This window comes from Trachemys scripta, chromosome 5, assembly GCF_013100865.1.
Source record: "Trachemys scripta elegans isolate TJP31775 chromosome 5, CAS_Tse_1.0, whole genome shotgun sequence".
Classification (NCBI taxonomy): domain Eukaryota; kingdom Metazoa; phylum Chordata; order Testudines; family Emydidae; genus Trachemys; species Trachemys scripta.
The window spans coordinates 68,692,769-68,709,723 of NC_048302.1; the positions used below are offsets into that span (position 1 = coordinate 68,692,769).

General features: G+C 41.4%; 1 protein-coding gene across 5 annotated transcripts in view; it reads left to right on the plus strand.

Annotated features, from left to right (window-relative positions):
- Window positions 1-16,955, plus strand: part of CLCN3 (chloride voltage-gated channel 3) — a 136,423-nt gene that overhangs the window by 28,720 nt on the left and 90,748 nt on the right. For all 5 annotated transcript variants that reach the window (XM_034770734.1, XM_034770733.1, XM_034770738.1 and 2 more), the window contains exon 2: window positions 15,351-15,526. In XM_034770734.1, coding sequence (XP_034626625.1) covers window positions 15,367-15,526 — 160 coding nt within the window. In that variant the 5' untranslated portion in view covers window positions 15,351-15,366. The remainder of the gene's footprint in view (window positions 1-15,350; window positions 15,527-16,955) is intronic.

Here is a 16,955-nt window from a genome sequence, read left to right on the forward strand (position 1 = left end):
CTGAAATTTTCAAAGTATAGCTTATCCTTAACTATAATGGCACTACAGTTCTATTCTAACATTAGGAGTCATATGATTTGGAGCACGAGTTCAGTTTTCATCATAAGTAGGCTAGTGGCTTTTTCAGAATTTTAAATGCTGAGTGAGTGCATAAGAAGTGTCCTCAGAGATGAGTATTTAATTGTAACTGCTTTCAAGAGGACAAGAACGTTCAATATAGAGGTAAAATTCCCATTCTGTATTGGTATGTACCATTCAATATTTTTCACTATTCTGTGTCCTTTAGCCTTTTTTTAACTCAAGTTCAGTAGATTTGATGTCTGAGAGAAATGTAGTCTTAAGAGAAAACAATATGGAATCTATAACTTAGGTCTGTATACTAGCTTCTGCTTAAAGTTATAACGTGAAAAATACCATATTGTATTTTATGTTTTGTGGATATTTAATTGTGTGCATTATACCACAAAGGTAAACTTCCAGCTCTTTTACTTTTTTATTTCTGAACTTCCCTATATAATGATTTTCCAATCTATAGTGTGTGTACTTAAATGCTGCCTTATTGTACATCCCTTTTTTCTGCAGGAGGCTTTTATTTCATTTCTTTCAAGTAGAACTTAAAGGATCTGTAAAGTTGTTGTTTTTTAATTTACTTTTAAAGCACTAACTATATTCCCCTTCTATGCTGAAAGTTGCCTGATATTTTCATAATGTTACATGTTGCCTGATGTGTTTTTTAGAACAAGTTAAGTCAAATTATATGGGGAACATAGCTGTATTCCTCCTTTATCAAATGGTCTAAAACTAGGGTGACCAGATGTCCCACTTTTATAGGGACAGTCCCGATAGTTGGGGCTTTCTCTTATATAGGCTTCTATTATCACTCCCACCGCTTGTCCTGATTTTTCACACTTGCTGTCTGGTCACCCTATCTAAAACTGGTATGAAAACTTGTCTTGATGTGTTTTTTGTCATTAAGTGCAAATGACAGATGGCAATTTTCTGTTACTATTAGCAGCACTTAACAGGGTGGATAAAAATACTTTGTTTTTTGAAAAAATAAAAAATGAATTTATTTAAATTGGACTTTATTTTGTTACTTAAATTCTAATAATCATAGAATATCAGGGTTGGAAGGGACCTCAGGAGGTCATCTAGTCCAACCCTCTGCTCAAAGCAGGACCAATCCCCAGACAGATTTTTGCCCCGGGTCCCTAAATGGCCTCCTCAAGGATTGAACTCACAACCCTGGGTTTAGCAAGCTAGTGCTCAAACCACTGAGCTATCCCTCCCCCAAAAACATTTATTTTAAAAATAAACCTGTTTTGTATTCGATTTAGGTTTAATTTTATATATGTCGAGGCTTAAACTTATTATAATCTCTTAAAACATTTAAACAATGAATAAATTTACTGTTGTGTTCAATTAAATTCAAGTTACCATCCTAATGCAGCTTGACACAAATCATGAGCAGAAAGTTAATAAGCTGTATATCTTTCACCACTTTCTAACATACTAAAAATGTACAATTAATAAGAATCAGAAAACATTGTTATATAATTGCTTAAATAAATGTTTATAGTGTACTCTCCTAGGTAGCAAAAATCTAGTCAAATCTAGTCAAAAGGTTCTCTTTAGTTATAAATCAGCATGTTTTAATGGTTATATAAACCATTGAGAGTATACTTTTATTTAGAAAATAACTGATGTACAAATGGAAAAGTTGATTAAAATCAGGGATATAAATTGTGGCTTTCCACTTGGTGATTTAAATCAATCCACCCTGGTACTTAATATTGTTACTGCTATTGTCCTTTCCTTACTGGATGTCATATATAACTGTGGTGTGTTTTCTTATGATGATACACTGTGTACCACTAACATAATCTACTTGATCTTTTGAGCAATTTGAGACATAAGAGTTTTCAATGGCTCATATGTCTGTAGAAGGCTTTTCAGGGTAACTTTTTTTTCCTCTTAGTTTGAACTATAAAAAGCATCTGTACACAAACTCTTAGTGCCCTACCAATTATTTAAAACTATAAAATCAAATACAAATTTCAGTTAACTCACTCCTTCAAGAAACAGAAGCTGTGAATGCAAATAATTCCCCAACACACTAGAGAATGCTCTAGCCTCCCTTAACTCTCCTCAATGTCAGGCAAAACACATGGGCCCTGCCGCATACCTTGAAAGTTGTGCTCCAAATCATATGACTCCTAACATTACAGTAGCACAGCATTACCACTGTATGCCAGATCATTTACTTGTTTTAATCAGACTGAGTCCTACATTCTTTGTGCTTCTGACATTGAAATAATTACAAATGCAATTCTGCCACCCCTTTTTCATTTAGTAGAACTTAACTTTGCAAGCAGTTCTGCTGAAATTGCTGATGCTGCTTAGCATGAGTAAAGGTAGCAGAGTCAAGCCTTAAAGGAGCATTTTTTTGGTAGCTGGTAAAGGCTGGGGGAACAGTAAGTGCTCCTGCATTGCCTGACTGGAGTAATGGTGCAGCTCGCTGTGTTGGGTGGGGGAAAGAAGGATGCTTTATTTACCTCCCATGTATGATGTTGGTTACTCCACTTTTTCCCATTGACTCTATCTTGGATGAGATACTAAATTATTACAGCTCTTTCTACTGTTCCCTTCTCTATTTAACACAGTGGAAAGGATGTCTGTTTAATCCAGGCAGCTCCTTGATTCGATAAGTAGACCTGGTTGGGAATTCTGTCTAGATGATTTTTTTATGGAAAATTTAGTTTTACTGTTGCAAAGTTATGATGATGTAATATCCTAGGGTCATAACTGAAATTGTTTGACAACATCAATTACTGCATTTGTTACCAAGCAAATATGGTGTTAAGAACATACACTTTAACTGGTAAGAATCTTAACTTTTAGGATATGTCTGCACAGTTGTGGGAGGTTTGACTGCATTCCAAGCTAACTAGATTAAAGCTAGTATGGGAATCAATAACCATGAAGGCACAGAACCACAGTTTTCAGGGTGAAGTAAGAATGTGATTATATACACAGGATCCTTATACAGCCCAGACTGAGGCCCATTCTGTGGTAGCTTCACTGCTATTGATACCTGAGCTAGATAGATTAAAGCTAGCTTGGGTATGTCTACACGTACTGCAGTTGCACCTCCAATTGCAGTGTAGACATTCCCTTAGAATTCTGGTATTTTCCAGATTTTCAGCAAATATCTATAATTTCATCTCTATTTTACTGAAGTGTGTGTGTGTACATAATTACAATGAAAAGTTTCAGGTTTATATCTGAGGTATTATAAACATTGTTTATTTTAGACAATGTAGATGAACATGGTATGTTGGGAAAGAGTCAATCAGGCTTTTATTAAAGGAAAATCGTGCTTCGCCAATCTATTACAATTTTCTTTGAGGATTGGAAGAAGCATATGGACAAGGATGATCCAGTAGATGTAGCATACTTGGGCTTTCAGAAAGCCTTCAACAAGGTCGCAAAGTAAGCAGTCACAGGATGAGAGGGAAGATCCTTCATGGATCAATAACTGGTTAAAAGATAGAAAACAAAAGGTAGGAATAAATGGTCAGTTTTCACAGTGGAGAGTGGTATATAGCAGGGTCCCACAAGGGTCTGTACTGGGACCAATACTGTTCAACATATTCATAAATTATTTGGAAAAGGGAGTAAACAGTGAGGTGGCAAAGTTTCCAGATGATACCAAGTTACTCAAGCTATATAAGTCCAAAGCTTCTTCTGAAGAGAGAAGAAAGGATTTCACAAAACTGGGTGAATGGGCAACAAAATGGCAGACGAAATTCAGTGTTGATAAACACAAAGTGTAATGTACATTAGAAAACAAAATCCCAACTGTACATACAAAATGATGGGGTCTAAATTAGTTGTTACCACTCAAGGAAAAGATTTTGGATTAATCATGGATAGTTCTCTGAAAATATCTGTGTAGTGTGCAGCAGCAGTCAAAAAAACCAACCATGTTAGGAACCATTAGGAAAGGGACAAGAAGATAAAGAATATCATAATGTCACTATATAAATCCATGTATATTTACACCTTGAATACTGTGTGAAGTTCTGGTCACCCTATTTCAAAAAAGATAAGTATGGAACAGCTTTCATGTGAGGAGAGATTAAAGACTGGGACTGTTCAGGTCAGAAAAGAGATGACTAACGGGATAAGATAGAGGTCTATAAAATCATGAATGGTATGGAGAAAATTAATAAGGAAGTATGTTATGTGATGGTGTAAACTACAAGGACCAGCGGTCACCCAATTAAATTAATAGGCAGCAGTTTTTAAAACAAACATAAGGAAGTGCTTCACACAACACACAGTCAACCTGTGGAATTTGTTATCAATGGATGTTCTGAAAGCCAAAAGTATTACTGGGTTCCAAAAAGAAATGGGATAAGTTCATGGAAGGTAAGTCCATCAATGGCTATTAGCCAAGATAGTCAGGCACACAACCCCATGCTGTGGGTGTCCCTAAACTTCTGACTCCCAGAAGCTGGGACTTGATGATGGGATGGATCGCTCGATAATTGGACGAAAAATTCAATTTAAATCAAAATAATCCATTTTTTCAATAATATATTTTTATCCACGCTTGTCTTGGGCTACAATATCCCATGTATCAGCCATGCTTACCCAACAGGTCGGACTGAGTTCAGGTACTTGCTGTTCTTCACTTCCAGCAGTGTACAGTGATCAAACTTCAGAGTAGCAGCCGTGTTAGTCTGTATCCGCAAAAAGAACAGGAGTACTTGTGGCACCTTAGAGACTAACAAATTTATTAGAGCATAAGCTTTCGTGGACTACAGCCCACTTCTTCGGATGCATATAGAGTGGAATAAATATTGAGGAGATATACATACACACATACAGAGAGCATAAACAGGTGGGAGTTGTCTTACCAACTCTGAGAGGCCAATTAAGTAAGAGGAAAAAAAACTTTTGAAGTGATAATCAAGATAGCTCAGTACAGACAGTTTGATAAGAAGTGTGGGAATACTTACATACAAGGGGAGATAGATTCAATGTTTGTAATGGCTCAGCCATTCCCAGTCCTTATTCAATCCTGAGTTGATTGTGTCTAATTTGCACTCTATATGCATCCGAAGAAGTGGGCTGTAATCCACGAAAGCTTATGCTCTAATAAATTTGTTAGTCTCTAAGGTGCCACAAGTACTCCTGTTCTTTTAGTGATCAAACTGCCTTCTTATAACAATAGTATTGTTTGTTTAGCAGTAGGAACAAAGCCTTTAGAGAATAAGGATTTTAAAACAGTCTGCCTCCATGGCTGTCTTATCTAAAGGCTTACCATGGTTTCATTGTAACCTCGGCAGGCCTAACTTATTTAGAAACCCCCCCCTCGGACCTCCATGTCTGTCTAGTTCCCCCAACAAACCCCCACGCTCTCTTGAGAGAGTTCCAGCCAGCGTTTTGTTCTTTTCCATTCTAGGAGTTTTTCCACCCTGATTCAAGCCAGTTTTGCAGGATACCTCCAGAGGAGGCAAAATCTTTGAAGTTAGTAGTTCTGGCATTGTCCCTTTAGCACTCAAGTATTTGCGGAGTGCTGGCTATCTTGAGCCATTCTTTGCTTTATCCCTGCCTCTAGTCTCCTATTGTATAACTGACATAGTCATACAGAAAACATCCCATAACCAAGCCATCATCAGTATTCGTAAATTAAATGTTCTAGGTGGTTGCACTAGTACAGGGAATGTCAAGATCATGTATTTGACAAATAATGCCTGTTTAAGAATTTCAAGTAGAGCTGCTTAATAAATTGTAACAATTATGTTCAGGTGCATTCTAGGGGGAAATGGAGATTAAACAGCCTGTGAGAAATTGACTTGTGATAACAATGCACCCTCAAACAGAGCATATTTTAATATGACTAAAATAATCAATGAGTATTCTTAGCTTTCAGTATGACATTGTCTTCAGTCCATATAATGGTAGAAGTGTAATTTCCCTAAATCAGTGTCTTTTACATTGTAAATCGTTGGGAAAAACTTGACAGCTTTATTGGTTCAACAGGAGAAACTGAAAACAAACCATTAGTAATTCATTTTTCTTCCTGTAGAAGCACAATATTAAATTTCAATAGCATAATGTATTGTTTCAATTTAAATTGCACTTGAAAAAATGACTGTACAAATGGCATTGTGGGGTTCCATTTTTTTGTATGTGATGTCTGTACTGAATTTGCTCCATGTGCAAGTCAAATTTTCTGATTACCAGTCTTGGAAACTCTTCTTAAATCTGAAGGCCAAGTTGTACTTTATCGTTCCTTGTGAAACATCACCAGTAGATTAATTCTGCATTTGAAACTTAGACCCTGACCCTGCAGATTCTTACAAAAGGGCTTAGTTTTAAGTACATGCTTAAGGTTAAGCATCTGTGTAAGTCTTTGCAGGAGCAGGGCTTTAACAGTCTTGTTGACTTGCAAAAGACAATAGATTCCACCTTACTCTCTGATATCGGTATTGACTCTGAAATGCTAATAAATCTAAAAACTTATTTTACTGGCAACATATGCAGATATAGCACTGAATAAATACCTACTGAATAAGAGTGCCATTTTTATATAACCATTTTGACTATCACTGTACTATACATTATTCCATTGAATAAATTATCATTTGAAGCATTAAAACTAGAAAATGTACCTTTTACTGGTATGGTATCCTAAAACTTTTGAGGATGGTTGGTGGGGGAGAGGGAGAGTGGTCATTGTTGTGAATACGAGGACTCTGAGGTAAGCATCTGTGTTCTTGTCTCTACTCTGCCACTAACTCCATCGATAACTAGGGAGGATGTTAAACATTTTTAAATCAGTAGGACTTGAGTAACTTGTACACTAGAGTATTAAAAAAAAAAAAACTGCAGAGAAGTTCTGTCAACTATTGTTTGTTTTAAACACATTTTGGAACACTGAGGAAATTCCAGAAGAGTGGGGGAGGGGTAGTTAATTTCTCAGTATTTAAAAAGAGTAAATGGAATGACCTGGGTAACTGTAGGTCTCTTAGCCTGACATCAGTCCCACATAAAATAATGGGAAGGATAATATGTGAATCTGTGAAAAATTAAAGCATGGTAGCTTAATTAATGCCATTCAGCGTGGTTTAATGGATCATTAATAGATGTCAGACTTGATGTAGCTTTTTGATCAGGTCACAAGGTTGGTTATTAAATATAACTGGGATATTATATACTTATTCCTGTATGGCATTCTAAAAAAAAAAAAGTGCTCTAAAAATCAGTGAAGTCCATATTGAATGGATTAGAAACAGGTTATCTGATAGAGCACAAGAAGTAATTGTGAATGGTGAATTGTCATCTGATGGGAGTATTTCTAATGGGATCCTATGGCAATCTGTCTTGGCCCAATGCTATTCAATATCTTTATCAATGATCTGGAAAAAATATAAAATCATTCTTGGAAAAATTTGCAGATGATACAAATTGGTAGAGAAGTAAATAATGATGGGGGCGAGTTACTTTTATAGGCAATCTAGATCACCTGGTAAGGTGGGCTCATTTGAGCAACATGTATGATCTTTTATTTGTCTCTAATAAAAAAAACATCAGGGAACAAAGAATGTAGGTGTCACTTATGAGATGGAAGGGAGTATTCTAGAATGCACTGACACCGAAAAGGATTTAGGAGTCACAATAGATAGTCACATGAAAATGAGCTCCCAGTGCGATGCAGTAGCTAAGAGGGTTAATATCCTTGGCTGTATAAGCAAGGGAATATAAACTAGGGGTAGGGTGGTGGTATTACCTCTCTATATGATAAGATCGTTTCTGGAGTACTGTAGCTGGTTCTGATATCCATACATCAAAAAGGATGAGGAAAAATTTGAATGGGTTCAGAACAGATACAGAAGAATATGAGGTCTGGAGAACATGCCATACAGTGAGACTTAAAAAGCTCAATCTGTTTAGTTTGTAAAAATGGAAGTGTCTGAGGATGGTTGAAAACATTGTAATTTTCTTCTATTTTCCTTTTTGCAGCTTCTCTTCTCACTTCCTTGGCATTTTACTGTGAATTCTACATGAATCCCAAAGTTTCCCACTATGTGCCCCACCCCCCCATGTGCATAAGCACCATATATATATTGTGTGTATTTTATATATTTAAAAAATACACATACATACACAATTTTCCATGCTGTTTCAGTTTCACCAGCCTTCTAAACCCAGTTCTCTTACACTGTGGAAGTGCCAATAAGCCACTATGCAGATATATTTTTATTTGCTAAGATAGTTTTGTATGCTGCATTAACCTTTGGTGTACAAAAATAGCATCCCTCCTTTTGAGCAAAACCACTGAATGTAAAGCGTGTCAGAGTATAGTTACTATAGTAATCTCTAATGGTGAGCTATGCTGTGTGCTAGTTGACCTAATAAGATAGTTGAGACTAATGCACGTATATATCATTCTTCAAGTGTTTGCACATGTCCATTCCAGTGTAGGCATGTGTGTGCCCAAGCACAGTTGCCAGAATTGTTTCCCCTAGTGGTATCTGTTGGGTTGGCTCCAGCACTCTCTGGTGCCACACTCTCGTACCCCTGGTATAAAGGACCCTGCTGACCCAATCCCCTTCAGTTGCTTCTTACCACTCATGATGGTTGCTGGAACTCTTATTATATGGAGATATACCTATTTCATAGAACTGGAAGGGACCTTGAAAGGTCATAGAGTCCAGTCCCCTTCCTTCACAGCAGGATCAAGTACTGTCCCAGACAGATTTTTGCCCCAGATCCCTAAATGGCCCCCTCAAGGATTGAACTCACAACTCTGGATTTAGCAGGTCAATGCTCAAAACCACTGAGCTATCCCACCCACCCGCCCATTGCTTAGGCAATTTTTTCTGAGTGACTTTTCTTCTACTTTAGTGGAAATAGTTATTGTAGTTGATAGTTTTTAATAGTAAGTTTTTGGGTCCCTTCACGTTTAGTTAGTCGTCCACATCCCGGTGCCAGGGCATACCTCGGTTACCAGGCCCTGCACTTCCTGTGATAAATCTATGCCTTTGAGTGACCTGCACTCAATTTGTCTCAAGTGCTTGGGAGAATCTCATAGGAAAGACCATTGATAAATCTGCAGGGACTTCAAACCCTACACCAAAAAGGACTGAGCAGCAAGACTGAAGGTCCTCCTCATGCAGGCAGCCTTAAGATCTGCCTTGGAGCCACACTTGGCTCAGCACCAAGCACTTCAGCTGTAGTGTGAAGTGCTCCTCCCACAGGTCGGGAATCCAAGCACTGATCTTCTTTTCCAGTGCCTAAGAAGAAGCACCATAAACACCAAGAGAAGAGCCAATCCCCCGTGCCGAAGGCAAGCAGACAAGTGGATTATGATAGAGCAAGACTTGCATTGAGCCAGCACTGTAGCATCAGGTGTCAGCAACTCCAGTACAGCTGCAAGCCCTACTGATACCAGTACAGGAGCCACCTCCTGTGGACCAACAGCGTACTGGCCAGTTTACAGTGCTGTCAACTCCAGAGGTGTTTGCAGCAGCCAGGGACCTTTTTTCCCTACCGTTGTTGGCATCCCCAGAGGGTCAGGACTTGGTACTGCCAATGCCACTGAGCAGTACAGAGATGTCACCTGGACTTTGCCTTGTACCACTGCCACTGTCTAGAGGGAAACCTCCATTGGCAACCTCCTCAAGATCTTCACAACATCAATCACGGCCATCGAAGAGAACGGCACTGCCTTGGTCTCCACGCCACAGCTCATCCTTTTCTATGGACTCGGAAGTGGGAATCTTATTCCTCTTCTTTCCACCACCTCTGCCCCAATCACCACAGCTACCTGTGCTGCTCCCTGGGCCATTCCTATTCAACTGCGGGCCCATGTACAAGGGTGCCTCCAAACTCTTGGCCACTGGGTCCATGGGGATTGGCACCTATGCAATGACTGTTTTGGAATCCTTGGGGGTGATCATATTCTGTTGCCTTAGAGAATAGGGCACACCTGGTACTGCATCAAGAGACCTCGGACTCTGGTACCGAACCCAGCATCAAGCCTCAGGAGGAAGCCCCGCAAGTCCCGGCGGACATTGAGGAAGTGATGGAGGCTCCTCAGCCCATTATAGACTCTTCATCCTGCTCCCCAGATGAGGCAGTATTACAGCAGCAGGGATGTCCCCGCCGCAAGATGACCACAAGGTGTACCAGAACTTGTTGTAGCAGATAGCCTCTAACTTGGGAGTAAACGTAGAGGTGGTCAAGGAGACAACATACAGTCTCTTGGTGGCAGGTCATTCTAGAGTAGCAGCCATTATGGACCCGGTCAAGATCCTGTAGCAAATCCCTGCCTCCCTTTCTCCTACAGCAAAGCATACAGAACACAAGTACTTTGAACCAGCTAAAAGGTACAAATTCCTCTTTTCACACCCTCCCCCGAGATCCCGGCAAGTAGCAGCCGCCAACAAAAGGGATTGACAAGGACTAGCAGGTCCTATGCCCAAGGTGCAAGATCCAAAGAAATTGGACCTGTTTGGTCAGAAGGCATACTCCACAGGGGACCTACAGCTCCCCCTAGTGAAGCAGCAAGCTTTGCTGTGCCATTATGATTTGAATATGTGGGAGCGTGTTAAAATTTAAGGACCTTGTCCCCAGGACTCTAGACAGGAGTTATCATTCTTAATGGAGGAAGGGAAGACGGTAGCACGAGCCTCATTTCAGGCAGCTCTGGATGTCACTGATTCCACGGGCAGATCAATGGCCACAGCAGTAACTATGCACAGGAGTTCATGGTTGCAGTCCTCTGGGCTCCCACGTGAGGTGCAATAAACCTTACAAGACCTTCCCTTTCAAGGATCATTGCTCTTCTCTGAGCAAACAGATGCTAGCTGCATGGTCTCAAGGACTCAAAGGAGACCTTGAAATTGCTGGGGCTGTATCCATCAGCAGTATTGAGGAAGCACTACAGGCCCCAACAGACTGGCTGCTACTTTGCCCAAATAGCCAAGCAAGATCAACAGAGGAAGAGCAGGGGGTTCAAATGTAGGCCCTCTCTACCATCCTCCTTGGCAGGACCTACGCAGACCAGCCCCAGACACTTGGGGACCTTAAAGCACTTATTTTGCAGAGACACTCAAGGTTGACATTGCAATCCCCTCTACGCCGAGTCCAGCAACCCCGTTGTTCTCAAACCACTTTTCCCACTTCCTGGGAGCCTGGACTTAGATTACTTCAGATTGCTGGGTTCTCAGCACAGTAGAAGTGAGTTACACCATCCAATTTTTTGTCTACCGCACCTTCCCAACCCCCCCTTCTTGTACTTCTTCAGGGACCCTTTTCATGAGCAACTGTAGGAACAGGAAGCCCAATCCCTCATTCAGCTCCTGGGAGCTGAGGAGGAGGTTTCATTCCACCTAAGAGGAAAGGAGTTCTATTCCCATTACTTCCAAATTCTGAAAGCTGAAGGTGGTCTCAGACCAATTTTAGACCTGCGTCATCTCAACTGCTATCTCAAACACTTTAAGTTCCACATGGTCTCCTTGGCTTCTGTCATTCCCTCGCTGCATCCATGGGATTGGTATGCTGCCCTCGATCTAAAAGACGCATGTCAATTTTCTGAGACCAGACAATTCCTAAGATTTGTAGCGAACCAAGGTCATAATCAGTTTGTGGACCTTCCTTTGGTGCGGCTGTCAGGCCGAATGGTCTTCAATTAAATGCATGGTAGTGGTGGCAGCCTTACCCAGGAAAATGGGAGTCCATGTATTCCCGTACTTCAATGACTGGCTGGTCAAGGGCTGGTCCAGAGCTCAAGTGGAAGGCAACCTCCCTCACATCCAATCGACCGTTAGCATGTTGGGTCTACTGATAAATGACCAGAAATCCACCCTTATCCTGCTCCAAAGGACATTGTTCATTAGCGCAGTTCTTAACTCCATGTGAGAGCTCTACTTCCAGGCGATAGTTTTTGTTTGATTACATCCCTGATAAGGTCCCTCTAGGCTCATCCAATCATAACTGTATGAAAGAATCTAAGCCTTCTGTGCCATATGGCTTCATGGACAAACATTGTGCATCAAGCAAGGCCTGGTTGGCCATGGTATACTCCTCCTCACATCATCACTTGGACTCAGTGCTCATGATGCCTGCTCAGTTCCTCAACTTACTAACATGGTGGCTGAACCACCGCATGGTATATGCAGGTGTACCCTTCTCAAGACCTCAACTCCTGATGTCTCTTGTATCTGAAGCAACAGCCCTCGGCTGGGGAGCCCCCCTAGAATCCCTCAGGACTTGGCCTCTGGTCTCAAGAAGAACTTTCTCTACATATCAACATCAGGGAGCTCAGGGCAGTCTGCCTTGCCTGCCAGGTTTTCTACCCCACACTATGAACAGGACTGTATCGGTTCTCATAGATAATATAATGGCCATGTTCTACATAAACAGGGCAGTGCGCATTCTTCCCCTCTGTGTCAAGAAGCAATCCGACTGTTGGAGCTCATTCCATCAGTTTAGAAGTGTCCTACCTTCTGGGATCGCAGAACCAGCCATCATGAGTAAGGCTACGGTTTAGACACAGGTATTTTTAGTAAAAGTCATGCACAGATCACAGGCCATAAACAAAAATTCATGGCCCGTGACCTGTCCGTGACTTTTACTAAAAATACCCGCCCTCATTAAAACTTGAGCTGGGGCAGTGGGTACTCTGGGGGGGGAGGAGAGGTGTCTGGGGCACTGTGGGTGCTAGGGGATGTGGCCCAGGACCCCTGCTGGTACAGGGGGAGGGGTATTGGCAGGGCTACCTACCCAGCTCCGTGTCCCTGCGGCTCCTAGGCGGCGGAGGCAGGGGCCAGGGCAAGGGCTCCCGCCACAAGCACTGGTTGCTGCAGCTCCCATTGATGAGGAACCGCAGCTAATAGGAGCAGCGGGGACGGGGCCTGCGAGCGGCATTGAGACCCCCCTTGGCTTCTCCCCTGCCTAGTAACTGCAAGGGATCCCCCACCCTGAGGTAAGCCTCCCCCCGCACACTCCAACCCCCTGCTTTTAGCCCTGAGCCCCCTCCCACACACCCAAACTGCTGCTGCTAGCTCAGGGGCTGCCCGGCTCAGGCAGCCCCGAGCCAGCACCAGCCGTTGCAAAAGATCACAGAAAGTCACAAAATCTGTGACTTCTGTGACAGACTCGTAGCCTTAACCATGAGTGATCTCTCCGAGCAAACATCCCAAGGGACATCCCCCAGTGGTGCAGGACTCGCCTTATATACCTGTTCGCTACCCGCAACAACAGAAAATGTCATCAGTTCTCTCTGTGAGGCCACAGCCCAGGTCACAGATGCGTTCCTGTTGTCATGGACAAAGTACCTGTATTATGCATTTTCTCCTACCCCCCTGATTCAGAAGGTTCTGATGAAAATCAAGCATGACCAAGCATGGGTCATTCTCATAACCCCCAGACAACATTGGTTCACTACTCTTAGGACTTTCAGTGGCAGCCCCAATACAGCTTCTGCTACACCCAGACTTGATCTCCTGCTTCCCCACAGTGTAGACCAGGGCTTAGTGGCCATCGCTTTGGCCAGAAGAGTCTCATAGATCTGGGCCTTCACATCAGAGCCCCCATATATGGTCATCTTCAGGAATAAAGTCCAGCCGTGCCCATACTTGTCGTTCCTCCCAAAGGTGGTTTCACAATTCCACTACAGTGAAGCAATCTTCCTGCCAGTATTCTGCGCTAAACCACTCTGGCCTCCTCTGCCGCCTTCCCAGCACAAGTCCCTACCCAGGACATCTGCAGAGCAGCAACCTGGTCGTCCGTGCACATGTTCTCAATGCACTATGCCATCACCTAGCAAGCTAGAGACAATGCCAGCTTCGGTCGCACAGTCTTGCAGTCACCTTGTCCTTGAACTCTGAATCTACCTCCTGTACAACTGCTTGAGAGTCCCCTACATTGGAATGGACATGTGCAAGCACTTGAAGAAGAAAAACGGTTACTAATGTTTCCGTAACTTGTTCTTCAAGATGTGTTGCCATTTCAAAACCCACCATCTGCTCCCTCTTATCAGAGGCGGTCAGTAAGAAGAAACTGAAAGGGAGAGGGGTCAGCAGGACCCTTTGTACTGGCAGCATGAGTGCATGGCACCAGAGGGCACTGGAGCCAACCCGATGGATACCACTAGGGGAAAGAATTCTGGCAACTGTGCTTGGGGTTCACACACACCTACATTGGAATGAACATGTGCAACACAGCTCAAAGAACAACAGTTACAGAAAAGTTAGTAACTGTGTGTGTGTGTGTGTGTGTGTGTGTGTGTGTTTATTTCTGAGTAGAAGCAGGGAAGAGAGTCATCAAGGTTCAGTGGCATTTTCCCTCCAGATAGGCCTATAGAAATGACTGGCTCACATCTTGGCAGTATCGAAAGTACAGACTAATTAGCCTCTCCCAGCGTGAATATGAAGTAAACACAAGCAAATCTTGTGTGTCCATCCCTCTTTTTCATAACCAATGTTGCCATATTATATAGTGTGCAAAAAGGTGATCCACTGCAACTTGCAGATTCCTCCATGTTAGCAAAGGGATAAACTTTGCTACCCTATTTGATTAGGGATGTGTGGTTAAAAAATGAAGTTCATGTTGATTGACTTATATTACACTAGAACCAGTTCTTAATGTCTATTTTTGGTTTCCAATTTCTTAATAAAAGTCTTTCAGTAATTTACAACTTAGCCCCATTTAAGTAAATTCAGACTTAACTCTTTTATGCACTACAGTTAAGGTGATTTTTTTTTTTAAATCTGTTTTAAAACTTGCTTTATACTCTGAGCTCTGACTCAGGTAGGTATTACAGTAGACTATATAAACATAGTTGGACCCACTGATCTGCCTTAGTGGCTAAGGAAGCTTGCTTTTTCATTTACCTCCCAACCCTGAGTATATTAACACTGAGTGTTGTTTATGCCATTGACCTTCCTTGTGCTTGTTTAGAGATGAATATTGGCTAGGCATCTGTCCAAAGGGAGCCTATTTGGATTACTATTATATTTCTTCAGAGTGAAATAGTTACAGGAGAATTGAAATTGAAGTAGGAAGGTACTGGGAAGGGGGATGAGGGAGAATTAGCCATAAAGAAATTCTTCCTTGCTTAAGAGGTCCTACATTGTAAGTATTGTTATACCAATATGTAACTAATAAAAAGTATTAAAATATAGTACTTAGACATTGTTCTACATAGTATGATCTGAGTTTTTATCAAACGAAGCTCAAACGTATTTGCTTTATTTAATATGAATTATCTGTTCTATATTGTGTATCTTAAAAGCTGCTTCCTAATACAGTGTTCTTCCTTCTCTTAGGTTATAAAGCAGCTAAATGGAGTCTGAGCAGCTGTTCCATAGGGGCTACTATCGAAATAGTTACAACAGTATAACCAGTGCAAGCAGTGATGAGGAACTTTTAGATGGAGCAGGTGTCATTATGGACTTTCAAACTTCTGAAGATGACAATTTGTTAGATGGTGATGCATCAATTGGTAAGTTAGTAATTCCTATTTATGGCTTTTTGGTTTATAATCTTTCATTTGAGTCTAGAAAGGAACAGTTTTTGAAGCAGTAATTAAAATTTTCTAGATCTTGTTAGCAAATCTGTTACTGAAAAATGTATATTAGTGTCTACTAAGGTTTCTCTTGCTAAGCAGTTATATTAGACTTACAGTGGAGCCTGACAAATGGTAACTTTTCTGATAATCTTATGTCTTCTATCATTGCTTACAAAGCTGAAAAAAATCTTTGTCAAGTTTCTTTTCTCTTTGGGAAGAGAGTGATAAAAGCTACCTGCTCTTTTCTTATCTGGCTCTTTGAGTGAGAAGGCTGCAAAGTTAGCTCTCATATCTGAACAGTAACTCATGAGAATAGTTAGTTTATTATTCTACATAGTAGAATTAGATTGGGTGTAACTATTTTTCCTACTGTTTACTGTAATCTGCTTCTTAGCACTATTCCCTTCCATATTAGAATAGAATGATGATTCTTCTGTAGTTGGTGACCATACTACCAAGAATCCCAGGAAAAGTACATTGTCACTAAATGACTAAGTTAGAGCGACAAGGTGGGTAAGGTAATATCTTTTATTGAACCAACTTCTGTTAGTGAAATAGACAAGCTTTCAAGCTACACAGAGCTCTTACTCAATTTAGAGCAAATATGCACTCTATGGTGGTGAATAGCAAACACTGGCAAGGGGAAGAGATCCATCAGCAACAGAGTGTAAAAACCATGATTCGGGTCAGTTCTACTGTTGCCTGACCCATTTGAGCAGCAGCTGTGAAACTCACCAGTGTCTAAGTTTTATTGTGCTTCTACCTTTCCTTGTGGGCAGAAATGAGGAATCTCTTTTGTGTCTGTACCTACCCGAGTATCTCCAGCAATGTCAGCAGGTCTCTCTGCTTGCCTCAGGTTTTAATCTGTAAAATGGGAACAGTAATATCTTTGTTGCTTGTAAGAGTCCCATCAGCAACAGCAGAGTGAACTGTAAATGTGAACTTTGCAATTTCTATTCAGACTACCTTGGAACAGATGAGATTTTCATCTTCCATCAGCTGCTACTCAAGAAAGCTATGAGCACAAGTAAAAGGGCACTGAAGTGATCCCACTCATCACTCTAGATGTGAGGTCTTCAGAAACATGAATGAATTCATCTTCACAACACTTATGTGGGGTAGGGAAGTATTATTGTCCTCATTTTACAGATTCGTATTTTCCAACCCCTATTGCTTCCCTTTTCCCCTTCACCCTGGCTTTGTCCCCGTCGTTCTCTTTTGTTTTGTGCCCAGCCCTCCGCTGTATTCTAGTATGGTAGTCTCCCTTACCACTACACTTCCTGGGCACTAGCAGGCAGAGCATTGAGAGCACGATTATCCATTCCAATTCATGGCACCACAGTGGCCCTTGGCAGCCAGAGCA